Source organism: Gossypium hirsutum, chromosome A12 (assembly GCF_007990345.1).
Source record: "Gossypium hirsutum isolate 1008001.06 chromosome A12, Gossypium_hirsutum_v2.1, whole genome shotgun sequence".
In the NCBI taxonomy this organism is placed as follows: domain Eukaryota; kingdom Viridiplantae; phylum Streptophyta; class Magnoliopsida; order Malvales; family Malvaceae; genus Gossypium; species Gossypium hirsutum.
In genome coordinates, this window is record NC_053435.1 from 1,261,446 (window position 1) to 1,288,757 (window position 27,312).

Here is a 27,312-nt window from a genome sequence, read left to right on the forward strand (position 1 = left end):
GTTACTGATTATTTAAACAAAAAATTAAAAGTAAACTATTTAATTGTTAGATTCCTTTTTTCCCACTTTTAAAAATAAACTTAATTTTTTAGAAATAAAGGAAAATTTTGGATTTTTCCAATGAAATATCTGAGTTTTTACAAGAAAAAATTTGGGTCTCATCTATGTAGTTGAATAACTCAAATTCTTGTAAAAATACAATTAAAAAAAAAGAAATGAGTTATTAAAATAGAAACTTATTAAAGTTGGATGACTAAAATGAACATATAATAACATTGAATTAACCTGGAGGACCAAAATGAATTTTTTTTTACTGTAGTGCCTAAGATGAAAATGATTTGTAAGAGTAGTGCTTAAGATGAAAATTTTTAGTTTTTAGTGCCCGAAATAAAAAATTATAAAAGTTGGATGACCAACTATTCACGTTACCCAAAAGTTAATTATAATGGGAGACTTCCAGAAGGACGGAAAGGTGTCTCCTCCTACCACGCTCTATAAATTAAATGCATAAAACGTTCTATTCGCTCAAAAACCCACAAACAAAAAAAGTTATCTCATCTTGAGCAAAGTTACAGTCGTCCTCATCGAACAACTATGGCAGCCATCAAAGTCCACGGAAGCCCTCTGTCCACTGCTACACAAAGGGTTCTTGCATGCCTTTACGAGAAAGGCACTGATTTTCAGTTTGTTCCCATAAACATGGCTGCTGGTGAACATAAATCCGAAAACTACCTTTCCCTCAATGTAAGTTTTTCGATAATCACAGATCTGTTTTTTTTAAAATCTTTTTTATCTAGTAATCCGTGTTTTCCATGGATCTAATATTTCTCGTCCGGTTGATACAGCCATTCGGTCAAGTTCCAGCTTTTGAAGACGGGGACTTGAAGCTCTTCGGTGCATTTTTATGACCCAAACCCTTAGTTTTCTTAGCAGTTCTACTGTTTTCTTTTATATTTTACTTACTCATAACCTTAAACTCTTGAACCAGAGAAAAATAGGCGTTTAAGTGTGATGATTATTAAAATAGCAACGGTGTTGCGGATTTACTGCTCTATATGGCTTGGTTTGAGTATAAATTTTTCAACAAGGTAGTTAGTAATAAATTAATTTTAGGATGGATTTGATGGGCGTTAGTTTATCTGTTAGTAAAAAAACAGTGATGGCGGTGATTAGATATCGTAGTGATACTGTATTATCTCACCGCACATCCAAACTCATCTTTATTTGTTAACTTTTTTAGCTACTCACTTGAGAAATATGTATTTTGTTGGGGGCCAGAATGAACTTAAAAAATTTGAAGGACTAAAGCTAAAATTTTAATCCATTAGTATGAGATTAGGGGCGAAGCCAGTCTGGGGCTAGGATGAAATTAAATTTTTTTGTATTAAAATAGTTTAAATTAAATTATTAAATTTTGAGAGGGTCGAAGTTTTCCTTTCATAAAATGGCAAAAAGGGATTAAATTGTTTTTTTATTTTATTTATCATGCCTATGCTAAACGGATATTGGGTTGCTTATCATTCCTTTTCATGATTAGCTAACCTTAACTTTTGTACAATGCAGAGTCAAGAGCAGTCACCCATTACATTGCTCATGAATACAGCGACAAGGGGACCCAACTCTTAATTCCTGGCTCTAACAAGGATATGGCTGTCTTACAATTATGGAAGGAAGTGGAAGCCCACCAGTTCGATTCTCCATGTTCAAAAATAGCCTGGGAGGCGTTTTACAAGCCATTAATGGGCATGGTTACCGACTCCGCGGTCGTGGAAGAAAATGAAGGTAAGCTTGCCAAAGTTCTTGACGTGTACGAGGCTCGATTGACACGGTCAAAATACTTGGCAAGTGACTGCTTCACCTTGGCCGACCTGCATCACCTTCCCACCATTCAATACTTGTTGGCTACACCTTCGAAGAAGCTGATTGATTCTCGTCCCCATGTCTGTGCTTGGGTGAAGGAGATCACTGCTAGGCCTGCTTGGTCTAAGGTCCTCGCTATGCAAAAACAGTGAAAGGCTTCGGCGATTTGGAGCCCACCAGAGCTGATATCAGTAGTCCAATGTTGAATAAATCATTCGCATGTTTATTTCGGTGTTTAGAGTCTAATTCGCATAGACTTTTTTGAGTGTTGTCTGCAATCTTGGGGCCCTCTTCTTTGGTTTTTTGTCCTTTTATGTGTCGATTGACTTTGTGCTTGTGGTTGGTTCAAAACTCATCTAATACAATAATTCACACCTGCTGTTGAATATGATTTCTTAATTATTTTCATTTTATTTTATGGTATGAGTATGATTAGAATACAATATTTATTTAAACAAAAAGAATCTAAAATATAAAAGCTGTCAGAAAATGAAAATATATAAAATCACTGATCATAAGTTTGATATTTATTGGAAGATGGATTTGGGTTTGAAGTATATTTTTTTATTAATTAATGAGTATTAATTTATTGTATTTTTAAAGTTTTTATAAGCCGAATTTTAAAAAAATTAATAATTTGGTGATTTAATTTAATAATTTAAATAATTTTTTTAATTAATTTAATGATTATTTTTTAACTTTTTAAAATAGAATGATTAAAGTATAAATTTATTAATTTACCCAAACTATAAATATTTAAATTTCCCTTATTCAAGATTTAACTAAAATCTGGGATTCTATTTTTCAAATTAAAGAAATTAAGAAATTAAGAAAAAAAAATTCAAGAGCGTGATAATACGGGAATTAGGTCACTGGTAAGACATAACAGATAGCATAAAAAGTAGTAGCGAATTTAGGGCATTATGGTGTGCTCCACTTTCAGGTTTGTGTAATGAGGCGGTAAGTTGAGCCATTTTGGGCAGAAATAAAGGCAAATGCTGGTGGGTTGTTTTGGGATCCAGAGGGTGTCGGTGACACAACAGTTTTGTCTCTCTATCTTCGGTATTTCTATATCTCATATGTTACATGTTTGTATTTTTGAATCAGAAATCCAATTTAATTTGTAATTGGAATTAAATATTTTCAAATATGAAATTACCTTTTAAAAAAAAGAAATTCATTTTTTTCTTCTATTTTTGCTAATTAAGTTTAATCGGAGATTGTTAATTATTTTTAATTAAAGTAGGCGGCGAAGGAAACAGGGGATTGGTCAAAGGGAAAGATCTGAAACAGGGAGCGAAAATGAGGTTAGTAGGGCTGACCGGCGGGATTGCTTCAGGGAAGAGTACCGTCTCTTCCATGTTCAAGCACAACCATATTCCCGTCGTCGATGCTGACATCATTGCTCGGGTACTTTTCCCTTTTTATTGGGGTCTATCACCTGTTTGATGAAATTACGAACTGGTGCTTTTTTTTTTTTGCAGGATGCCTTGAAGAAGAACTCCGGCGGGTACAAAAAAGTGGTGGCGGCATTCGGACCGGACATTTTACAAGATGATGGCCAAGTCGATCGTTTGAAATTGGGACGAATTGTCTTCTCTGATGCCTCCAAACGTCAACTCCTTAATCGGTTGATTTTTCATTCATTTCATTCTCTTCCTTTTTACTTATTTTAAACACATATTCATGTTTGGAATAGCTTTAAAGCTTTGTTTCTCTACTATTATACTTATCCGGTAGTCTATACTAGTCCTGGAGGTCAGAATTTTATCTCCAAATTGCAAATTTTATTAGCATTCTTAGTGTAAAATTTGTCTTTCTTTAGTTCGTTTTGTATACATGATTTTCTCAATGTTATAGCAAATTGATATCATGATCTCCTAGGAGGTTGCTTTTTAACGATTTAAAGGCTATTGGAAGTTATGTATGTTGCCTTGTGGTTCTCAAGTCATGGAGGTCAAATTCTAGTACTTTGATGTTTAATTTTCACCAAGGCTAAATGGCGGAAAATCTAAGTGTCCTTTTATCCGTGGAGGTAATCTGGACGGAGGCTTGATTACCATCATCCGTCATTTACCTTGTCTTGAAACTGCGGATTGTATTGATTCCTTAATTTGGTTAATTTTCTTCTCGTAGGTTATTGGCTCCCTATATATCTTCTGGCATATTTTTAGAAGTTTTGAAGCTTTGGATAAAAGGTCATAAGGTGATCATTCTTGACATTCCGTTGTTGTTTGAGGCCAAGATGGATAAGTGGACAAAACCCATTGTTGTTGTATGGGTTGATCCTGAAACACAACTTCGACGACTTATGGAAAGAGATAATTCGACAGAGGATGATGCCAGGAACAGGATTAATGCTCAGATGTCTCTAGATTTGAAGAAGAGCCAAGCAGATATTGTGATAGATAACACTGGATCACGTCAAGACTTGCAGGAAAGGTTCAGTGAGGTACTGTCGCATGTCAAAAGGCCCTTGACATGGACTGAATTCTGGCTTTCAAGGGATGGAGCCTTGTCAGCTTTACTTGGTGTGATAATAGGTGTTCTTGCAGGCAAGAAATTTTTTTGGTAATTTATAGGTACTGCAATCACCAGCAAGGCACCAACTTGTGGTTTCTAACTGGTTATAAATCTAGTCTGTTCTTGATGAGGAGGTGATGTTGTTGTAGTTTTAAATAACAGCAAATAAGATGAATTATGCTTACTCCTGCCAATTTTATATTTAAGAATTCACTACTGCACCTTTCACTTAAAGGTTGTAGAATGTTGTTGGTTTTCTTTCAATTGCTAACTGTGATATACAAAGTTTTTTATACCATGAAACTTGATTTGCCTTCAAACTCTTTACATTACTTGGTATGAAATTGAATAATCATTTAATAATCTAGATGTGAATCTGACTATATTGTTACCGAGACCAACGATGCCTGATGTAAAATTGAACTTGCTTCTGATTATTTTCATGCCATAGAATGAAATTATGGAATTGGTGTCGGTTTTTACTTTTAACTTTAGGACCATAGAAGTAGGTACCTTTTTGTTGCTACTGCAGGCTTACTGGGTTCTCACCAGGCTGAAGAGATTTCATTGACTGTAGTGGAAAAGTATTTCAGCTCGCTTGGTTCCATAAATCTCCTGGCTGCTGATTACTTTGTAGGATTGATTCTGTAAGTTCCTTCCATCGCCGCCTCATCCTTCCCTGGGTTCATAATTAAATCCGATTCTTCTGTTATTACTTGAATAACATACTTGAATTTAACTACTACATTTTTTAATTGTCTTGTTTTATGATTTGATTGTTCTCTACTTAGCATTCATCATCTGTGGTAGTCCTTCATTGAGTCTTCCCAGGTATAATATGCTTCATACTTGACTGCCTTGACCTATTCTACAGCTTCTTTTGGTCTAGTTGAAGGCAAATACCATAATGAGTGGTCTACTCACCGAGTTAAGTCCCCTTAAGTGTGGTTGTATACCGCATTAAGGTTGTTGCCGCCATCAGATTTTATTGAATTCTTCTTTTGAGATTTGGGTGATAAGACTTTTAATGATAATAACCTTGTTCCTTTTGCACTATTTCTGTACAAAGGGCATAAAAGCAAGACCTATGAATTGTGAGTGCCAAGTGTTGTCACAAGTCAAGCATGGTAGAGCCATTGGCTTAGACAAAGTGGGTGGTGTTTTACAAAGTCCATTAAAGTTTCTTATCCTCCTTTCTGGGGTAGATATCTATACATACCAGTTAACTTAAAAAGTTTCCAATTCTTTTTCAAAGTCGCTCGTACCACTGAATTAGGTTGTTCAAAGCTAGCAAGGTTACAATGGCTGTATAATTTATTTTGTAGTTTAACTCTGTTAATTTCTATTTCTGTTAAGGGCACTTGCGGTCGTTGTCACTTTCATGTCTGGCTGTTGAAACCATGAACTGGACAAATCGAGAGATTTATCTTCATACGCGTACGTCTAGGTTTTTCTTATGCTATCATTTGTTGGTTTATAACTATTTTTCATTGAGATGTTTGACATAAATGAGAACCAAAACTGATAAGATTTTCTCAGAGTAGAAATGGGGGTAAAGCAAGGGACGGGAAGGAACACTTGCTTCTTTTGATGTCTGATTTTATGAGGTCTAATTCTGCTTTTATTCAATTTACTCTTTGTACCTACTTTTTTTTTATTATTTAAAAATTAAGATTCAATTAATACCTCCATTAGAGACCTTCATATTAGGTGGCATTTGTAAAAAAATAAAGCCTTGTGGAAACCATGTAAATAAATAAAGTTGCTGTCATGATTGGGCTATGAATTGTAAAAAATAAAACTAGAAAAATAAAAAATAAGAAATATCGGTTTTCTCTTGCTTTTCTAAAATGAATTTATTTTCTTATGAGATTTTTCCCCAAAATTTCATATAATTTAATTCAACGCAAGTCTGTTATCGGTATTGTCTGTTGGACTTCAAAATTTAAATCAAAAGAGTAGAGGGACTAAGAGCATAATTAAACTGTTTTATGGTCCGTGTAATTACTGGCATATTGCAAATAACTGAAGTATGTGTGACTGATTGTTGAACAACATAAAGACATGGAGAAATATTATTTATTGTTCCCCGCTAACCAGCCGCTTATGAGAAAACTGTAACTATATGCGAGGTCTTCACTATACCTTTTTAAGCAGCTTCAAGAAGAGCAAAGGCACAACATGGTTATTATTAATTATTAGCCACTCTTGATTTTTGTGATTTTAGGTAGGTTTGTTTGTAATTATATATGTGTGGCATATTTGGATAAGTAATTGGTGGATTTCACTAATTTGGTTTAATCGGATTACCTCAATTATATTTTTTAAATATTTTGAATAGGGTAAGAATTTGAGTAATTACGCAAGTAATTATGTTCAAATTCAATTTTTTTAAAAAATATTTTTTTACAAGTTTAAATTATAAATTTTTATATTATAAGCATGAACACTTGTTTGGGATGATTATGGTCAAAATTTTATTATATTATAAATCTTAGAAAAATTTATTAATAATTTTTGTATTTTATAAAATTATAACAAAAAAATTTATATTATTTAAATCTTAAATTTTTTTAAAGCTATGGTCAAAAGCTTTATTATAAAAAATACTTTACATGGTACAAAACTGTTATAATATATTTATTTATAAAAAATTATAGTCAGGAAGTATATGCATAATTTGTTTGTGTTCGTACTATATGTTATAAAAATAACATGCTTATTAAAAAAAATTATAGTTTTATTTTCATAATTTATTTGTAAAAAAATTTAAATTATGACAAAAAAAATTATATTATTTATAAGAAGTGTTATGAAAACTATTAGATAATTTATAATTGTTTTATAAAAGTTATATATATTATAAACTTTATATTATTTTTTCCTTTTGCATAGTTATTCTCCAAATTAAGTTTGTATAAATTCTTATAATTAAAGCTACTATTTACACCATGAACTCAAATAATATAGGGTAGAAGTTGATTATGCAAAAACAAAAGATTTTCTTGTTATAATATTATTTGAGAAAATGGAGTTAGACACAAGCATTAAAAGCGACTCGCGAGTTCTTTAATTTGAGACATTCAAAGTTTCAAAGTGTGGTTGAGAGAATACTTGTTGTTCTAAAAAAAATATTTCTTATATTAACATCTCATTAGTATAGCATAAAAAAATAAGATTAGATTGTACTGGCATGTTGCATATTTCATAATTTTATTCATAGATGGATTTGGGATGATTCATATTTTGAAAGTACATGGAAGAAAGTGATCTTGATAACCTTAATGATATCAATTCAAATGATGATAACTCGATTAATGACCAATATTTGATGAAATGAGTTTATTTTAAATATTAAAGAGGGAATAACCCAACAAATATGAAATTGTATATAATGTTTATTTTCCTTGTTAATTTTTTTAGTAATCATATTATCAGCTATTTTTCTAGATTAACATGATACATATAATGATTTGATTTTAATTTTTTTTACTTTTTTAGGTTTTTTTTATCGTGGTAATAATTTTTTATAATAATTAATAGATTTTTAAAAAAGTAACTATATAATTACAATTTGTACTAGCAAACATGATATAAGAACTTAAAATGTAATTACACTCTATCAATCAAACACATTTAAGGAATTACAATTTTTTGTAATTACAAGAGAGTGTAATTACCACCATTGTAATTGCACTTTTATTCAATTACTCTATAATGTCTAAATAGGCCCTTAAGGTTCAAAAATAGTGCTAATTAAATACTTAATCTAATAGCATCGGTCATAGAATAGTATATCTTTAAATTATGTGTTTTGTCTCGTTAAAGGTTGAGAAAAAAATCGAGAAAACCAAAAAATTAATTCGACCAATGTATTTGGCTCAGTTCAGGTATTGTATTATTTGGTTCGGTAATGAGCTGATATTATCACTCAAAATGCACAATGCAGGTTCGAGTTCAATTTTTTCACATGAAATCTGTTTTATTTAAATCAAATTGAATGAAAAAAATCTACGTTTAAAGGAATTGTCCTAATAGAATAGTTATTGTTATTATTATTATTGTTGTTGTTATTATTATTATTATTATTATTAATAAAAAAATTAGATACGATCATAAAAAAAATTAAAGTTAGAAAAATATTTCATAAAAAGGTTATGAAAGTGTAGTTTTATATTATAGTAAGTGGATATTTTTTAAAATATAATAATTATAATTATAAGTGCATATGCATAATTCTAAATTTAAAAAATAGTTTATGAAATTTTATAATATTTTATTTAAAAAAGAAATAATTATTCATAACTTGTCAATTATATATATTTGATTGTTAAAAATTTAATCGATTGTGCAATGACTCAGTTATAATTAATTGAAACTAGTAATTAATTAAACTAATTGAAAGAAATGACACAACAAAATAGGTATACGAATGATTTAATATTAATTTTTTTAACAACTTCGAATAATTTAAATTAAAATATTTTTAAATAGTCTTATGGATTATTATGATATTAATTTAATTATTTAATTCACTTTGTACACGTATAAATGAATATAGAGCATGTATTATGTTGTGAAAAAAAGCGAATAACTATAATATTTAATTTTCTTGGTCCAAAACAAGGTGATATTGATTTTTGTCAAGGCCCAAATTTGCTAAATACCACCGAACCAAATCGAACTGTAATTATCGGTTTTGGATATTCGATTTTTATTTAATATGGTTTTGATATCAAAAGTTAAAAAAATTAAATAGAGCACTTCGATCCAATTTTTATTCAAAAATAGAACTGAACTGAACTGAACCTAACCGAATACACTTTTAATTAAATGATTATTTTAGAAAATTTAGATGATAGTGTTATTATTTATTTTATTAACATGTTCGTAGATCAAATATTAAATTTTGTGGCTTAAAATATTTTGGTTTAATTCTAGTATTAGTTCTTATACTTTATGAAAGTTGTGGATTTAGTCTTTTACTTTAATTTGATCATTTTTAGCCTTTGTGCTTTTGTATTAGTCCACTTTAGTCCCTGTATTTTTTGAATTTTGAAAATTTGAGTCCAAACCTAAATAGTAGTAGTTAAACATGTTTGGTTAAATTCAATTACTAGTTATATACTATGCATACAATTGTAGATTTAATCCATATTCTCCAATTGAATCATTTTAAGTCTTTATACTTTTCAAACTTTGAAATTTCAATGTTGACACAAATGGCGTGTGGCCAGGCCATGTGATATAGCCTAGGCCGTGTGGCCAACCTTGTAACTTTCAAAATGATTTCACATGGCCGTATAAGGAGACTGTATGCAACACACGGCCGTGTGACAGTCCGTGTGCACCCAAAATGACCCCTAATGCAAACCAATTCAACATCCATTTCTTGGACACCAAACCAAACTTTTTCCAATCATTTTCACATGGTTAAAACACATTCAGACATATAAAAAAAACATGCCAAAATCACACCCTAAGTGCCTATCCAATGTATTCTTATTGGTACCACAACAAAACATTCAAACATACATATTGCAATAGGAAGTTCAACATTTAATTGCTTCTACATATGCTCATTGTAACACCCCTTGCTCAACCCAATTGTTGGGTCTGAGCTATAGAATACTACACTCGCTACCAAAGTAACAATGAACGAAAATATACTCAATTTATGTTCTTATACATTATATATGAGAAAAACATGCATATGATATGATATAAAATAAATTATGGGTCACGAACTTAAGAAAACTCTTATGCTAACCCGAGCTTGAACTAGGACTAAATTGTGAAGTTTTAAAATTCTTGAAACGATGTCATGACTTCATTATCTCCTTGTTGCAATGTGGTCATCGCATGAGTCGCGTCATGAATATATGCATGTGAACGCTGCGACGTCACTCTCTATCAGACGACGTTGCAACGTCAAAAGCCCGTCATCAAAACGTTGCCCTATTTTTGACAAAATACATTTGGTTCCTAATTCAATTATATCAAACCATTTCCTAGGTGTTTCATTCAACCTTACACAAGAATTAAGCTATTAGACCAAGTCAATAACTACCAATTCAAGTATCTAATCATTTAATCCAACCAATCTTTAACATACAATCCAACAATTCAACATTTAAACATATTTAAATCCATTTCACCTATCCACGCCAAAAATGCTTTCATTACAGTCTCAAAACAAGTTCATTTTACCTATTGGAAACTAAACCATTCAATGAGTTTGACTAAGCTATAAAGCATGTTTAACATTTAGCTTACCATTCCTACATCCTTAATCAAATTTAACTAATACATATAGTCTAATTGATAGCTTAAACATACCAAAACACTCAAAAGCAAAATCATTATTTATAAAACATCAAACTTAACCAAAATATGTACCATTAAGTTATATACCAAATGGTATGATCAAAATCAACCATTACCACAACTAATATAAGACTTTCATTTCAAAATGATAATTTGTATACTTAAAGCCCTTATATACATGCATGCCACATAGCCTAGAGATCAAACTGAACATATAACTACCGTCTCAAGATAGTGTATGCTCCTTATCCCTTTCCTTTTCCTTGGTGCTTCAGCTATTGGAAGTAGTTCTAAGGGTGGAGCGAGTGAGTTTGGTGTTCTCCATGATTTTTTCACCTTGGTGTCACCGCTTATGGGGTGTTGTTTCATTGTCCATTTCTCATCTTTTTATCTATCTGGTCTAATGGTTGAAGCCTCCTCTATTAGGTTTGGTGTTATTTGTGTGAGTCTTGATTGGAGGATATTGATCTTTTATTTGCTTTAGGGTGGTTTTGTTTAGCCTATAAGATTTAAGATGATTTATGGCCTTTGTTACTATTATTTTCAAATACCCAATTTGTTGCGCTCGTTGTGCTTTTAGTAATGAAGTTTTATTGAATCCCAACATTTGGTTTTGCGGTACTAGACATTGACCCAAAGACTCAGTTTGTGAGCTTGAATTGTAGGGTGTTTGTTTGTGGTGTTTGAGTTGACATTAATTTGCCCCTCTTAAATTCAGGGACTCAAATGACAAATGTAAAAAGAACAACTTCTATTTGAAAAAAAAAACATAAAAAATTGAAAGTCACGTGATTAAGCTAAGGCCGGGAGTAAGAGTTCCACGCCGAATAATATTGCACTGTACATCACATTTTCAGTTCCATTTTTCTCCTATAAATGTAATCATTTCTCATTTTATTCTATAAAGAGGTTTTTGGTCCCCTTCTCTCAACACTTTCCTTTCCTCCCCTCTTCCCTCCACTCTCTCACTCAGAGATGGCTACTAAAGCTGCTGATCAAGAACCTGTTGGAGCACTGAAATATAAGGTGAGGCATATACATACATATATACTAATGGGTATTTCTTCTTTTGCTCATATTTGATGCATTTAATGTTAATTTTCTAAATTAGTCACCCCCCCTTTCTTTACTGTTTTATAGACATGGGTCTTGAAAGTCCTCATCCATTGTGAAGGCTGCAAGAAGAAAGTCAAGAAAGTTCTTCAAGCCATTGATGGTACGTCGTACATACATATATACATATATATGTATGTACGTACTTCTTAAGAAATGGAGATACTGTTTTTATTTCAGTCTCTTTTTGTTTCACTTTTAATTATTCTTTTCAGGTGTTTATGAGACGAAAATAGATTCTCAACAGCACAAGGTGACAGTCACTAGCAGCGTCGATGCAGAAACACTCATCAAGAAGCTGACCAAGTCTGGGAAATACGTTGAGCTTTGGCCGGAATTAAAGCCTGAGAAGAAAGACAAAAAGTCTGGGAAAACAAATGACAAGCAAAAAGACGCCGGAGAAAAAGCTGGTGATGGTGACCATGGTCCAAAGAATAATTCAGCAGAGAAGAAGCCTGAACCAGCCGCTGCCAAAAATAGCGGTGTTGGTGGCGGTAAAGGTTCTGCTAAAGATAACCAGCATCCAAAAGCGGACCAAATGGGAGGTAAAAGCGAAGAACCTGACCCTACCCAAATTACTGCTGCTGGTGGTAAAAAGAAGAAAAAGAAAGGGCAGAAAAGCAACCCTGGTCCCAACGGTGATACACCACCACCACCCAGTGACACTCAGTCAGCCATGGCAGTGGCACTCCCAGTCCCAGTCCCAGCCCCAGACCATACCCCACCACCACCACCACCACCCAATGCTTCAATCGATCTAAATCCTACAAATCAACCAATGTATCCTTACACACCTATGTACTATGGACCTCCATTTTGTGGGGTAAGTTACAACACCATTTACCCTAGCTCAAGCTCTTCATATTATGCTCCCGCCATGCATTCTAATCCATACGGACCACAAGCTACATCGTCTGATCCAATTAATAAATTCAGTGAAGATGATTATTACGATGACGATGAAAGTGGCTGCTCAATCATGTGAACGTTGAAAAAATGGGGTACATGCAGAGAAGAATTTTGTGTTAATGAAGAGGGAGGATATAGGAAGGGATTAATTTTGTAAGATGCAAAATAATTTAAAAAAACAAAAATATCAAAAAGGGGTACTTTTTGCTTAGGGAGAAATAAAAAGCTGTTTTTGCTTTTTATTGGGGTTTGTAGGGTTTTTATAGTTATTAGGTTGTCTTTATTTATGTTGTCTGTCTGTAATATTTTTGCTACTGTTTTTGGGGTTTCGTTATTAAGCACTATAAAAGCCCTTTTAAAGGGGTAGTGTAGGGCCTGAAGAAAAAAATCTCTCACTTCCCCCTCTTTGTTATTTCATAAAAAGAAGAATTTTGCTCATGTTGCCTCTCTCTCTTTCTATCTCATTTTCCCATATAAAATTGTTGTTTCAAAATATTGCATCAATAAATTTAATAGAAAAATTTTAATAACATGAATTTTAAAATATAAAAATAAAAATAGGACTAAAATTTAAATATATGAATAGTATAGGGAGTAAAGCACATTTTAACCAAATATATATTATATTAAGAGATGCTTTGGGCCAATATATATATATATAAGAAATGCTTAAAGATATAGTTTTAGGAAGCTATTTTAATTATATATATATTGTTTTGGTTAAAACGTGCTTGTATTGTATGTATGTCTTTTGCTTTCAACGCTAAGGGGATATTAGTAGGTTCCCATTTCTCCCTAAAGAAAGAAAATTTAGGTTTAATTTGAAAAATTGTCTATTTGTTTTTGTTGTTTAATCCTTTAACCCTAAACTTTAGCTAATTAGGCACTTAAAATGCTCGAAAAACCATGTTTGGATTCGGATTATTATGTATGTACGGTACCTCACATAACAAAGAGATAAGTTTGTTTCAATTATCTTGAAAAAAAGGGTTAGGGTTAATTGCACTAAATATCCTTAAATTATTGTCTAACTTTTCAAAACGCTTTAATTAAGTACTAAAAAATATAACCAATATCGTATTAGTGGGGCCTTTCCGTCAACTTAGCCATTGATTTACGTGTTAAATGGTAGTTTGGATATATTAGAAAGCATATTTAAGACACACAAATCAAATTGTACACGTGATTATATTTAGCGCATAGACAATTTAGATATGATGTGTTAAAAAATGAGATAATCTTCTAAATTTTATTGATAATTTATTTTTATTTAACTCGCCAAGCCCAAATTGTTGATGCGCTAGGTACAAAAAATTTACAATTTGATCCAAATAATTTTAATATATTTCATATAAGATTTAAGCTAGTATTTAATGCCCAACTTAATTGTTAAACTGATGGAAGGTTTGATTGATATGAAACTGATAATTTAAGGATTCAATTAAAATATTTTAAAATCTAAACCCTAGTTTAAGGTTGTCTGTTTCAATTATCCCAATAGGTCACAACAGAATTTTCGTGATATCCCCCATTCCACATCTTTACCTTTTATCTTGAAGCAGAATTTCCATGGTGGATTATACTTGCTTTGTACATAACTTGGAAGGGAAAGTTGGGTAATATATAATGCAATACCTATGTACTTATCCTTTCAATGAATATGCATAATTCATCATTCCTCAGTGTTTGAATTATTGGTTACTTCAATTCATCATTCTCACTATTCCGAATCATTAATTAAGGATGTTCACCTTTATACTTATATCAAGATTGAATAACGGAATTTGTATAATCACATGATTCTCCAGCTTTAATTTCTATTGAAGAAACTAAGGGTTCCTTTGAAGGAGCCTTTACCTTTCTTTTTTTTCACATTACAATATCGTTATAGTATCTAATCTTATTGTCCCGCTATGTTTACACTAACTACAAATAAATACACCGTACATCCAAAAAGACCCTAAAATCGAAATCAAACCTATCATTTTTAGAATTATAAGATAAGAAATTGGTTTCACAATAGTAACAAAAAAAAATAAAGTTAGTACAATATGAACTACTCAAATATTTGGCATTTACACCTTTTAGATGTCAAAGATGGAATGATAGTATGCATGATGCTGATATTTTGGGACCCTCTTACCGGACAATGATTTATAAAATCTAGACAAGAACCCACCCTTACTAATTTGTCTCTATCTCAATTCCATCACTTAGTATTTTATTTTACTTTTGTCCAAAGAACACAGCTTGTTTGATTCCCTATATGCCTAAAAAATCAAACCTCCTAATAATTAATGCTATAAACAATAATCATGAACTGCAGCTTGTTAGAATATTCACATACTTTCCGCCAACCTTTGAATGCAGTTAACATCTCTCTTTCTAACCAATAATTACATTATCACTATATAAAAACCAAACTACATATAATGTCATCAACTACCCTAACAGTATTATTACATGTTATAAAATTAGGGTTTTGAGAAAATGCATTCAGTGACAAAATGCATGGCGAGTTGAGAGGAAATGAAAGGGTAGTAGGTGTAGTAATACTAGGACAAGATAAAGATATTGTAAGATTTGTTGATTTGAAAGCCAGAAAATGGAAAATGGAACTGCTAAATATGCAGGACAGTTCATTATAACAATGGAGAAAAATAATTTTAGTGCAGAGGGGAATCTTAGTTCAAAACCAGACACGTCATCTGTGTTCTTTGGGTTCCTGTTACCAACTGATATTTAGTCCCTTATTTAGTTTTGTCTTTCCTTTGCTTATTAACTTAATTAATCATTCTTAATTAAATTACTAATATTAGTAGGCATTGCAATGCCCAATTTTAGTAGCTAAATGGGTTAATTAATGAATATAGAGGAATGATTAAGGTAATTGTTGAAAGAATTCTTTATTCAATCCCGAGAAACATGCAATAATTTACGGCTAATCATTCATTTGCCAACAAAAATTAAAGTGAAACATAAAAGCTAGAATTGGACATGGAAATAACATCTACTTACACTTTATTTGTCTCTTAAAATTACTTTTATTTTTTTTTCTGTTTTATAATTTTTTTTTTAAAAAGAACACATTCTAACATATATGCTTATGCATCACAATTGATGGAAAATCAAAGATATATATATATATATGTATGTGGGGGTGACAACATAATATTAATGGAGCAACATGAAAGTGAGAAATTTGAATACAGATTCTAATTTGAGCTGTAATTAATGTTCCATACTTTTTACAATCGAATCATTGCAGCAAATGGGAAAGCGACGGTCTAGTCATTAATTATTTAGACATTAAATAATTTTTTTGATTTCACGAAAGTGCAAATAAAATATCATTTAAGTACATGTAGAGAAAACAATAAACTCCAATCAAATTAATATAAAATATAAATAAATGAGAGAATTGAAATATAATTGTAGTGGGCTAAATTTGCCCGAGCTCATTAGAAATCCAAAAAAAAAAAAATAATAATAAACAAATAAAAATAAAAACAACCCACTGTCCATTACAGTCCAATTACAGAAACCAATAGCCCAAACTAATATTAAAACCCAAGACCCAAGTGACAAACCCAATGACTAAACCTAGACCTGACCCAAAAATAGGCCCAATAAGCCCAATGCCTAAACAGAGAAACCCTAGCAGCTTTTTGCTTGTGCCGTAGCAACCACATCGCGCCACGTCCACCCTCCGTACGATGACAGCGCTTTAGCAGCCATGCCACGCCCAAACCGCCGTACCTGAGCGCGCACCCATACCTGCAAGAAGACAAAAAGAGCAGCAGTGAATAGAAACAAAGATATATTGTATATTTTCAATTTATTTTTCTCTCTTTTTCGGCTATAAAAGCCAAGCTTTTAATCGTTGTAAAGGTTACGAAATACAAACGCACATTTACGCATACAGAGTTAATAGAAAGCAATCGAAAAATAGAAGGTGATTCATACTTTTGATTTCTGTAATCTTTTTCTTTTTCTACTGATATTTATCCAAGTCTTTCAGTATTACTTTTTTAAAGAATAAAAAAAAGGAAAAGAAAGGGGCTATATCGTGCGATTCAACCGACGATTCTCCTTTGCTTTGTCGAAATCGGAGTTAAAAGAGGGGGATTTCGTGGCCAAGGGATAGTGAATCGGAGCCGGAAGTGCGAGGCGTTGTTTCGATGGCAATTTGGTGCTTGGGAAGTGAAGGTCGAACGGAGGCTGAACAAAGCAAGCAACTAGGGTTTCGGTTTCCCCTTTTGGCTTTGCCAAAATGTTCTGACTTCTAGGCCGATTTCCCATTTTATTTGAGGGTATGAGGCGACGTCGTTTCAGGCTAGGTTCAACAGCCTTTGAAACGACGCCGGATGGATCTATTTGGCACAACCCGCGCGTGTGTGACCCGACCTGGGGAGGGATCCGCGTGCTTCCCGTTAATAGGAAATTTTCACATTAGGTCCTCCATATTCGCGCGCGTCTTCGATTGCGCCCTATGCGCCATTTTTTTTTTATTTGGACTTGTGATTTATGCCTTGTTGCAATCTGATCTGTAATGAACCGAAAGTTACGGTATCAGAAATTGAGTCTTGAGTACTGTTTCTGTGAAATTTATTCACGAATATTTATTAGAAATATTTATGAATTATACTTGAATGGTTATTTAGTGTTTAATTAAGTGAAGTAGCTTGAATTTTGTTTAAAGGATTAAATTGCATAAGGAATAAAAGTTTAATTATAGATTAAAGAAGTAAAAGGGACTGCGAACATTCAATACCGTAATCTTACTTAACTTACTGGCATTAAGCTTGTCAGGTCTTAGGACTTGAAACCAATTACCAGCACAAGCCTGCGGGAATTTAAACCCGGTATAATACCAGCTCGAAGCCTGCGGGACTTTAGCCCGGACATATTTCCAGCACGTAGCCTGCGGACCTTAAGTCCGGATATAATTCCAGCACATAGCCTGTGGACCCTAAGTCCGGATATACATCACTGAATGTCATGCATACTGATTCGCAAGAAAATTCAATTCACATAACATCTCACAATCATAGTTCATTTATTCTATTCGAATAATAACATAACATGGGCACCATTCATATAACTTTTGGCTCAATAACATACATAAGAATATATGTCCATTTTACTTTCCAAGCTTAACTTAATTTATAACTATCTAAATCATTTAAAACGTTCAACAACAAATTCTTCTTTAATTAAGCACATATTCGGCAATGACAATGGTAATTTAGCAAACCTTAATTTAACTTATAATTGTTCATATTCAGCATATTAAACTCTAGCATGCCTTTAGATATTAATTTCTAGCACGCATTCGAATACTTTTCGAGCTAACAACAATTAAATTTTCAGACAATTTAGCCACCTACATCCTTTCATCAAATACTTGTTTCTTAGTTTCAACTATTAATAATGGGACATTACTAAAATTGAAACTTTTGGATAGCAATATAAATAGCAATTTAAACAGTTTTAAGCTCCCAAATTTTTAAACTCCTCAAGCATAAACCGAACAGCAATGCATGTTAGTTCTAACCATATTTATTTTGTGCATTTTACCCACAGTACAAGATATGCAAAATTTAACAGCAACCAGAATCAGGTGACATCCTTAATCTTTTTCTCTTCAAAAATCTTCCATAGCCGATTACTCATATCACTACTAAAAAAATCAAAATTTTGACATGGCTAAGTTAGGGACTTAGTAACTAACTTAATATATGCTACAATTTCAAAAATGAACATAAATTTCATACCTTAATTCTAGCTCAAAAGTGACCGAATGGCTATCTCTCTTTTCTTCTTTAAGGTTCGGCTAAGCAAGGAAGAAGATGAACCAAACCTTTTGTTCTTCTTTTCTTATTTCAATTAATATTTTTATTTCAAAATAATGCAAATTCTTGTTATAATATTTAATTAAACATATATATTGCCCATCAACAATCATTATGGCCGGCCACCATAATCAAAAATTGGATATTTGACATGCAAGTCCAAACTTTTTGTGACATGCATTAATAGACCCCTTTTTAAAATTACCTATCACATTCCACAAAATTTTCACATAAGTCCTATTTAATAATTTCACATACAAATGAAAAAATTAGAGCATGAAACTTTCACATATGCATGTACACATATAATAAGCATAGAATATAACAATTAATTATTTTTATGATTCGGTTTTGTGGTCCCAAAACCACGTCCCGACTAGGGTCAAATTAGGGCTGTCACATATTCATTTAAAAATTCTTTAAAACGGAGACGATATTTGATATTTGGCAATTCGCGGAATCGTGCCCTAACGTGTTGGGTTGCAATTTCGCGTTTGCTCAAAATAATCGAATATCCCTCCAAAATTTCGTTCATGTCTTCTAAAAATCCTTTAAAACGAAGGCGATGTTTGACATTTGGCAATTCGCGGAATCGTGCCCTAACGTGCTGGGTTGCAATTTCTCATTTGCTCAAAGTAATCGAATGTCCCTTTAGAATCTTGTTCATGTCTTCTAAAAACTCTTTAAAACAAAGGAAATACTTGATGTTTGGAAATTTGGGAATCGTGCCCTATCGTGCTGGGTTGCGATTCTCCTATTCGTTCAATAATCGAAGATTCCTTTAGAATTTCACTCATGCTCTCTAAATTCTAAAATAAGGCAATGCTCGATGTTTAGAAATCCGAGGAATCGTGTCCTACTGTGCTGGGTTTTGATTTTCTCGTTGGACTAAATAATTGGGCATCCTTTTACGGTTTTCAACATATAAGTTTTTGGAAGTCGAAATTTATCATGTTTTCGAAGGAATAAAGGATTATGTCCTACCGTGCTGGATGTAATGCTATATCCCTCTTAAACAAGAGAATTTTTGATGACCAACTCGGGTTGTTCAAATACTATTAAAAAAGAACCACATTTCAAAAACATTTTTTAATTTTAGACATAAGGACAATATTTAATTGATTTGGTACCAATTTTGGGCGTAGTGAGGGTGCTAATCCTTCCTCAAGCATAACCGACTCCCGAACCCGTTTTTTCAAAAATCCGTAGACCAAAATCATTGTTTTAGTAAACCAAAAATGTTTTATTAAAATAACCAAATTCTTAGGTGATCCGATCACACCAAAACAAAAAGATCGGTGGCGACTCCATATTTCTGTATTTCAAAAGTCGATTCCCATCATTTTTAAAACCTAAAATTTTTAAATAAAAAGGATGGTTTCGACAATAATAAAATTGGAGTTTTACCTCATCAGTTTGGAAATTGGATCTTGAGGTTTAATCGATATCTGAGTAGATACACACATTTTAAAGCTGAATTTTAGGGTATTTTAAAAGGGATTATTCGTTCTACTCAGCAAATGATATAAATGGGCCACGATTTGGATAGATAATTTGGATGTGGTCCAAGCCTTGACTAATAATGAATTGGAAGGTTCAGGTATCATTGTGCTTAGAAGGGTCCAGCGGATTAGGTATATAACTATAGACAGAGGCAGATACAGAGAGATTGGCAGGGGCCTTGGCCCCCCTTAAAATGGAAAATTTCTATTTATGTCATTGAATTTTTTTAAAAATTTTAAATTAATAAAGGTAAAATTGTACTTTTGCCCCCCTAAAATTATAAAAATTCGATTTAATCCTTTAAAAATTATAAAGATATAGACTATAAAAAATTAAAATTTCATTCAGCCCCCCTAAAAATTTATTCTGACTTTGCCCATGCCTAGAGAAGATAACACATTTGCAGATCAATTAACTAAGCTAAGTTTAGGGTGACAATCAAGTTTACAAGTCTTTGATAAGGCTCTTGATGAAGTTTTAGAAGCTTTACAATAAGACAAAGTGTGTGGTGCTTTTGAGAATTATAATTAGATGTAATTTGTTTTTATTTTCACAAAAAAAAAAACTTCATATATGATGATTTCACATGATAAGACTCAAATCTGAATATTTAATGATTCAAGGTTTTAACATTTGCGAATAATGTCAATGCCTCATTATCAATCCAATACATTATTATTCATACACGTTATAGTTTCAGTAAAGAGTCATGAATTATTAAAGTTGATCTTAAATAATATTTTAAAAATTAGATCAGTGGTCAAACAGGTCACACTATTGACTTTTCTTTTGATCATCAATCCAACAATAACTAAATAAAAAAAATAAAAAAAATAAAAAAAAGCTGATCACTACCAAATAAAATAAACTCATATGAGAAGGAGATCCTAAAATAGTTGGAACTAGTCAATCAACGAGCAACATATGAACAACCCACAAATCAACCATAAATACTAAATTTCAATATTTTATCGGTTATGACCTTTTTCACCCATGTTTTTATTCTATTGTCTTGTTTCCTCTTTATTAAAATATTGAGTTAAGCATCAAAGAGCGTCTCTATACACAAACTCTGATGCCTCTTAATACACTTTTATTTTGTAATTCACGCACCATAAAATTCAAACTCAACTCACTCAATTGCCCAAGCCCAACAAGAAATGACATCAACAAAACTTAATTAAAAATTATTTAAAAAAATTGTATAAACTGGATTAATTATTGATTTTTATCTCGATTTTTAATTTTTAATGGTTTGAGTAGTTCGCTCGTAAGTCAGTTGAATTCCCTATTTAGAACTAATATATCAATTTATTCCCGGTCCAACCTATCAGACTATCTAATCTAATTCGATTCCAACAACACTAATATTAAATTATTTATATTAAAGGCCCATACTGTATAAGAGCTTGACTTTGGGCTTGAGCGTTAATGGGTTACGCTGGACCCAAATATAAAATTGATGATATCTTTATAGTAGAGGGACCTGCAAGGTACATCCACCAAAATTTCTGTGTTGTAAGGATAAATGATAAATTGACAACTTGACCTTGTACTTTTTATAAATTTAAAATTTAGTCCATATATTTTTTTATTTTTAAAATAAATTATTGTGCTGAAAATTAAATCCCAGATATTTACTAGCATTTTATAAACACACTATTGTGTCCAAATATTGCAAAAAGATAATACTAAGTTTCCCAAATCCTGACGCTTGGATATATGTATAAAAATCTGAACTACACGGGACAAAAAGGGAAAACGAAAGAACGAGCAGGCGGGTCCTCGAGATTCGGCCCGAGAGACAGAATCCAAAAGGCCAAGTGTCAGCAGCTGCGTGCCTTAACCGAAGTGGTATGAGTGAGGTGGTTTTTGATGATGAAGTCTTTTACGAGTCGTTGAAGCCAAATCTTATACAGCTCATCATTCACCGCACAAAATGGCGTCGCCATCTGATTGTAAAGCGACCATTATCGACGGCAAAGCTATCGCTCAGACGATCAGATCTGAAATTGCCGACGAGGTCCGTCATCTCTCCCAGAAATACGGCAAGGTAATGGTTACACTTCACTCTTTTCCCTCGTTTCCATTGACTTTGATTTGGCGAAGGGCACCCATTAATTTGACTTCATTTATTAAGGAGTGATTGGTAAAGTTGATAACATCCTGATCAGGTGCCAGGCCTAGCTGTTGTAATTGTTGGGAACAGGAAAGATTCTCAAAGCTATGTGGGAATGAAGAGAAAAGCCTGTGCTGAAGTTGGGATTAGATCTTTTGATGTGAATCTCCCTGAAGAAGTACCTGAATCCGATTTGATCAGCAAAGTTCACGAGCTCAATGCAAATCCTGATGTACATGGTTCGTTAATTTTGCTTTATTGTTATTTATAGATCCATTGCTTTTAAGTATCTTAGCTTTATTGTAATTTGTAGCTCAACTGCTTATATGGAGGTTTCCTGTGTATATATATTTTTAATTATGTATTGTTTTGATGAATTAATAGGCATATTGGTTCAGCTTCCTTTACCAAAGCACATAAATGAAGAGAAAGTTTTGGGTGAAATCAGTCTTGAAAAAGATGTAGATGGTTTTCACCCTTTGAATATCGGCAAACTTGCGATGAAAGGCCGAGAACCCCTTTTCCAACCTTGTACTCCCAAGGCAATCTTACAATGCTGTCAAATCTTGTATGATTTAGCCTTTGTTCTTTTTGCTAAGATGCTATGTAATTGTTTCCCCTTTTCTCTACAGGGGTGTCTTGAACTGCTATCTCGAAGTGGTGTAAGTGTAAAGGGAAAAAATGCTGTTGTTGTGGGTCGAAGTAACATAGTTGGGTTGCCAGTTTCCTTGCTGCTTCTCAAGGCTGATGCTACTGTTAGCATTGTTCATTCACGTACACCGGATCCCGAAAGGCTAGTTCGTGAAGCTGACATTGTTATAGCTGCAGCAGGACAAGCTATGATGGTAATTCGATTTTTGGTTGCGCAAACATTTTGAAGTTTTCTGTACTGGTCTAGCATAGTCAATTGTTCATCCTTGCTTTGCTTCTCCCATTAAATTTTAGCATTTAGGCTTAGTTTATAGCTTAATTTTGTTAATAGTGTTGGTCCTCGTAGATTATGACATGATTGTGAAGAACAAGAAAACACTTTACTTGAAGCACTCCACGACACCAAATATCCATGATATAACCTTGTCTGGAAAATTGAAATGTAATGAAAGTGAACCTTGATAATTGTTTGCTTTGCTGTGGGTTAAATGATTGATCCTCAAGTTATTCTAATGGTATGGTTATTTTGTAATGGTATGGTTTGGCCATAAGTTATTCTAATTGAGTTCCAGATCAAAGGCAGTTGGATCAAACCTGGTGCTGCGGTTATTGATGTTGGAACCAATGCTGTTGATGACCCAACTAAGAAATCAGGATACAGGTTAGTGGGAGACGTGGATTTTGAAGCAGCATGTAGGGTTGCTGGATGGATAACACCTGTTCCTGGTGGCGTTGGCCCGATGACAGTTGCAATGCTGCTCCAGAATACCTTAGATGGTGCGAAGCGTGTGATTGAGCAATGAGGTATCTCATTTCCATCACTCGTTTACTTCATAATAAAATTTGCTTAAGTTTAACCTCTGAGTTGCATCTCTGACTTCAAACAAAAAAAAAAAAAGGTCTTTTTTTTTTTGAAGTGTAAGGTATCATTGCCTCCCTCCCATACTCAAAAAGTGTAATAGAAATCAATTTCAGAAAACTTTACAGAGCTGTTTTAGGACTTGGGATTTTGTCTGTTGCATGTTTAAACATGTTCACCTTTTCTTTCCATGAAGGTTCCAAATATGCTGTCAGTTTCTGTATTTAAGAATAAGTTAATTAAATTTTCTTACCTTTTCGATTTAAAATTTCAAGTTAAATAATTTATATTGTTAAACATTTTTCATCAAAACTTGTTTACTGTATTTGCTTCTGGAGATGATATGATTTTATGGATGCATTTATGGCAAATTGTGATGGTAATACTATTTGATATCTGAGTTTGTTCAGTTTGGTACCCACATCATTGCATGGTGGTCAGATTAAATGGCACCGTGTGTGTGCTCTAGAAAAGAACTAAAGATTAAAGTTAAACCCAGGTACATAAAAAATTCAATCTACAAAATTATGAATGTTTTATATAAGGATGTGTATTTTAAATTCAAGAAATTTTGGAAGAACAAAAATGATTTGTGAAGGATGTTTTTTAATTTCAACACCGGTCTACACTGGACCACACTCTCCCCTAGCACTAATCATTTTTCTAGTTTTGGCCCAATAATCTTACGACTACCCTATATTAGGTATTCAATTCTTCTAACTAGCATGCTAGCTAACTTTCCTTATTACGTGTGTTTTATTAAATTGGTGTCGTACGTAGTTATGCTATTAAATATTCTTAGATTATTGACTTTTTCATTTAAATATTTATATAATTTTTGACACATTTAGGCATAGGTTAAACTATTAGAATTTTAGTGATGGTAGGGTAGTCTAGAAATTACAAAATACACAAAAATTATTACAAATTAAGAAAAAAAGAAAAAGAAAAAATTTATAACTTTTTTTTAAATATTATTTCATTTTAAATCTTTAAATAAAATGAGTTAACTTCATAAAAAATGAGGTAAAATTGTAAGAAGTATAATGTTACCAGAGGAATGTAAAATTATTTAAGAAAAATGAGGTTTTGAGATTACCCTATATTTTAGAATGTTCACATTAATAATGTTTCAAATTTCAAATGAGAAATTCAATATTGGAATCTCATATCAGCTAAAAAAATGTTACATTTCTTAAACCATACTAATTTGAGTACGAAAAACCAATTCTAGGAATCTAGATCATCGGGTAAATTACACTAATAGTAATTCAATTATTAGTAACTTTTTGATCATTCAACTATGAAAAATAACAAAATGGTCACTTAACTATTCAAATTTGTCATTTTGGTCACCAATTGGCTAACGGTGGCAAATTTTAAAATTGGCTTAATAACAATTTTCCCCTTCAACATGTATACATTGTGTCAATTTAGTCTTGATTTTTTAAAAAAAATTAATCCTCAGCATTTGCACATTTTGTAATTTGGTCCTTTTTGCACTTTGGTTTTTCTTTGTGACCCTTTCACTTAAAAAGTTAAAAAAATAAATTTATCAGTTAAATTAGATTGAAAATATACAAAAAATGGAAATACTAAAAATTTTAAGATAATAATTTTCATATTTTGTCGTTATTTTAAAATGAACCTTCAATGTTATAAAGAAAAACAAAACTACAAAAAAGACCAAGGTATACAATGTATAAATGCTGAGAGTTAAATTTTTTAAGAATCAAGACTAACTGAAATTTAGAAATTGTTGTGGGTTAAAAGTACAATTAAGTCAATTTTAAAAACTGATATCACTAAGTAGCTGGTGACAAAAAAGATAAAATTAAATAACTGTATTATTAAAAAAAATAAATTTACTTATAATTAGATAACTACACTATTATTTGCTATTGTATAATTAAAAAGTTAGTAGTTACACATTGTATCGACCCTGTTTTGATAATTGAATAGGCAAGGATGGGGAATAACCCACTCGGCCAACCCTACCACCACCTCCTAGTAAGTTTCATCTAATGACTGCTTCCCATTGGGATTTAAAAATTCATTTGATTAAAAAATTACGAAAAATATTTTTTTTATAATTAAATTTTCATATTTTGTTCTTATTTTAAAATGAAATTTAAAAAAAAAATTAAACTAAAAAAAAGGCTAAAGTACACGATATGTAAATATTGATGGTTAAATTTTTTAAGAATCAAGACTAATTGAAATTCAGAAAATGTTGTGGGCACTAGAGGTGCTCATGGGCCGAGCAGGATCAAGCTCAACTAAAAATTTAGGCCAACTGAAAAATGGACATAAAATTTTGCCTAAGCTCTACCTAAATAAAAATACTAAAACCTAGCCCGACCCGGCTTGCCCGTATTAATTTTTTATATAATTTTTAAATATATATAATACATCAAAATTACTAAAAACATCAAAATAAATATTTCCCAACAAATTGAAAGTAAATTTTAAAAAATATGTACACTTAAATAACACTAAGGTAAATACAACTTAACAAGCAAATGCCTCTAAAATAATAATAAAATCAACAAATAACTTTAAAATAATAACAAAATTAACAATAAAATAAGTTTTATACAATATCCAAATAATAATAATAAAATAGTAGCAACATAATAGTAAAATAGTAGCAAAATATAGAGAAAACAACAAGAAAATAACATTAAAAAAAAGAGTAAATTTCTTTTGTCTTTTAGTGAATTAGGGCCGGGCTAGGTTCGGGCCAAAAATACCTTACCTGAGGCTTGACCCGTTTTTTAAATGGGTCTTATTTTTTTTTTCTAAACTCATTTTTTGGACCTATATTTTTACTCAAATCCTCTCACATTTTCGGTGAGCCTTTAGGCCGGACCGGGCTAAATAATTCGACTCATAATCAAATTTAATTATAAGTTAAAATTACTAATATATCAATTTTAAAAGATAATATCCTAACTGGTGACAAACTGATACATTTGAATAACCAAGTTGGCTAATATTTTTACAAATTGCCTGATCGGTACGTCTTTTCTATTTTGAATTTTGGTGCATTTCATCTTTTCTATTAAATAGTCATTTAACTAGAAAACCAACCCTACCACCACCTCCTACTAAGAGTGCGTTTGGTTCGCTGTATTGGATTAGAAGTGTATTGGATTAGAGGTGTATTGGATTAGAGGTGTAATAGCAAATCAACTGTTTGGTTGAATGTAATGGAATAGATGCGTAATAGTAATCTTGTGTTTGGTTGAATGGAATAGAGGTGTAATAGCATAGTGGAAAAAACTAAAATCACTAGAATACCCTTAGCATAAATTTATTTTGGTAAATGATTATTGTTATTGTTATTTAAATTTTAATAAGATTATTATTATCAATAATAAATATTTTAATCATATTTAAACATAATTATTATTAAACATATTTTAATTAAAATATATAATTTAATAAAATTCTTAATAATTACCAGAAATTTGTTTTGGTAAATTATTATTGTTATTGTTATTTAAATTTTGATAAGATTATTAATATGAATAATAAATAATTTAATCATATTTAAACATAATTATTATTAAATATATTATACTTAAAAT

The 27,312-nt window shown here is 31.7% G+C and overlaps 4 protein-coding genes and 1 long non-coding RNA gene across 6 annotated transcripts; 4 read left to right on the top strand and 1 right to left on the bottom strand.

The window, feature by feature from the left end:
- Positions 1-427: 427 nt before the first annotated feature.
- LOC107929953 (glutathione S-transferase F6) lies at positions 428-2,246 on the top strand. The gene is made up of 3 exons (XM_016861507.2): positions 428-744; positions 846-894; positions 1,564-2,246. The coding sequence occupies exons 1-3, from the start codon at positions 595-597 to the stop codon at positions 2,010-2,012; spliced, it is 648 nt and encodes a 215-aa protein (XP_016716996.1). The 5' UTR covers positions 428-594; the 3' UTR covers positions 2,013-2,246.
- A 353-nt stretch (positions 2,247-2,599) lies between these two features.
- Positions 2,600-4,617, top strand: LOC107929938 (dephospho-CoA kinase). 2 transcript variants are annotated; one of them, XM_016861496.2, is made up of 4 exons: positions 2,600-2,922; positions 3,107-3,270; positions 3,345-3,490; positions 3,997-4,617. In XM_016861496.2, the coding sequence occupies exons 1-4, from the start codon at positions 2,856-2,858 to the stop codon at positions 4,433-4,435; spliced, it is 816 nt and encodes a 271-aa protein (XP_016716985.1). In that variant the 5' UTR covers positions 2,600-2,855; the 3' UTR covers positions 4,436-4,617. The 2 variants fall into 2 exon arrangements, with proteins under 2 accessions (XP_016716985.1, XP_016716977.1); XM_016861488.2 differs by having other exon boundaries at positions 2,673-2,922; positions 3,104-3,270.
- Positions 4,618-11,601: 6,984 nt separating this feature from the next.
- Positions 11,602-13,172, top strand: LOC107920949 (heavy metal-associated isoprenylated plant protein 35). Its single transcript, XM_041082406.1, has 3 exons — positions 11,602-11,736; positions 11,851-11,926; positions 12,039-13,172. Exons 1-3 carry the CDS (start codon positions 11,686-11,688, stop codon positions 12,806-12,808), a joined length of 897 nt encoding a protein of 298 aa, XP_040938340.1. The 5' UTR covers positions 11,602-11,685; the 3' UTR covers positions 12,809-13,172.
- Positions 13,173-16,114: 2,942 nt separating this feature from the next.
- Positions 16,115-17,000, bottom strand: LOC107939323 (uncharacterized). The gene is made up of 2 exons (XR_001695103.2): positions 16,699-17,000; positions 16,115-16,509 (listed from the first exon to the last, which is right to left on the bottom strand). It is a non-coding gene; the product is annotated as an uncharacterized lncRNA (long non-coding RNA).
- Positions 17,001-21,765: 4,765 nt separating this feature from the next.
- On the top strand, positions 21,766-23,908 carry LOC107929925 (bifunctional protein FolD 2). The gene is made up of 5 exons (XM_016861469.2): positions 21,766-22,143; positions 22,265-22,448; positions 22,594-22,751; positions 22,842-23,054; positions 23,433-23,908. The coding sequence occupies exons 1-5, from the start codon at positions 22,030-22,032 to the stop codon at positions 23,661-23,663; spliced, it is 900 nt and encodes a 299-aa protein (XP_016716958.1). The 5' UTR covers positions 21,766-22,029; the 3' UTR covers positions 23,664-23,908.
- The last annotated feature ends 3,404 nt before the right edge of the window (positions 23,909-27,312 follow it).

Excerpts from the sequence above, each read along its gene's own strand:
- LOC107929953 (XM_016861507.2), top strand. The coding sequence starts at position 595 with ATGGCAGCCATCAAAGTCCACGGAAGCCCTCTGTCCACTGCTACACAA. Across the intron at positions 745-845 it reads AAAACTACCTTTCCCTCAAT|CCATTCGGTCAAGTTCCAGC; the intron begins GTAAGTTTTTCG and ends CGGTTGATACAG. Across the intron at positions 895-1,563 it reads CGGGGACTTGAAGCTCTTCG|AGTCAAGAGCAGTCACCCAT; the intron begins GTGCATTTTTAT and ends TGTACAATGCAG.
- LOC107929938 (XM_016861488.2), top strand. The coding sequence starts at position 2,856 with ATGCTGGTGGGTTGTTTTGGGATCCAGAGGGTGTCGGTGACACAACAG. Across the intron at positions 2,923-3,103 it reads GTTTTGTCTCTCTATCTTCG|TAGGCGGCGAAGGAAACAGG; the intron begins GTATTTCTATAT and ends TTTTAATTAAAG. Across the intron at positions 3,271-3,344 it reads ATGCTGACATCATTGCTCGG|GATGCCTTGAAGAAGAACTC; the intron begins GTACTTTTCCCT and ends TTTTTTTTGCAG.
- LOC107920949 (XM_041082406.1), top strand. The coding sequence starts at position 11,686 with ATGGCTACTAAAGCTGCTGATCAAGAACCTGTTGGAGCACTGAAATAT. Across the intron at positions 11,737-11,850 it reads TTGGAGCACTGAAATATAAG|ACATGGGTCTTGAAAGTCCT; the intron begins GTGAGGCATATA and ends ACTGTTTTATAG. Across the intron at positions 11,927-12,038 it reads AGTTCTTCAAGCCATTGATG|GTGTTTATGAGACGAAAATA; the intron begins GTACGTCGTACA and ends TATTCTTTTCAG.
- LOC107929925 (XM_016861469.2), top strand. The coding sequence starts at position 22,030 with ATGGCGTCGCCATCTGATTGTAAAGCGACCATTATCGACGGCAAAGCT. Across the intron at positions 22,144-22,264 it reads TCTCCCAGAAATACGGCAAG|GTGCCAGGCCTAGCTGTTGT; the intron begins GTAATGGTTACA and ends CATCCTGATCAG. Across the intron at positions 23,055-23,432 it reads CAGCAGGACAAGCTATGATG|ATCAAAGGCAGTTGGATCAA; the intron begins GTAATTCGATTT and ends ATTGAGTTCCAG.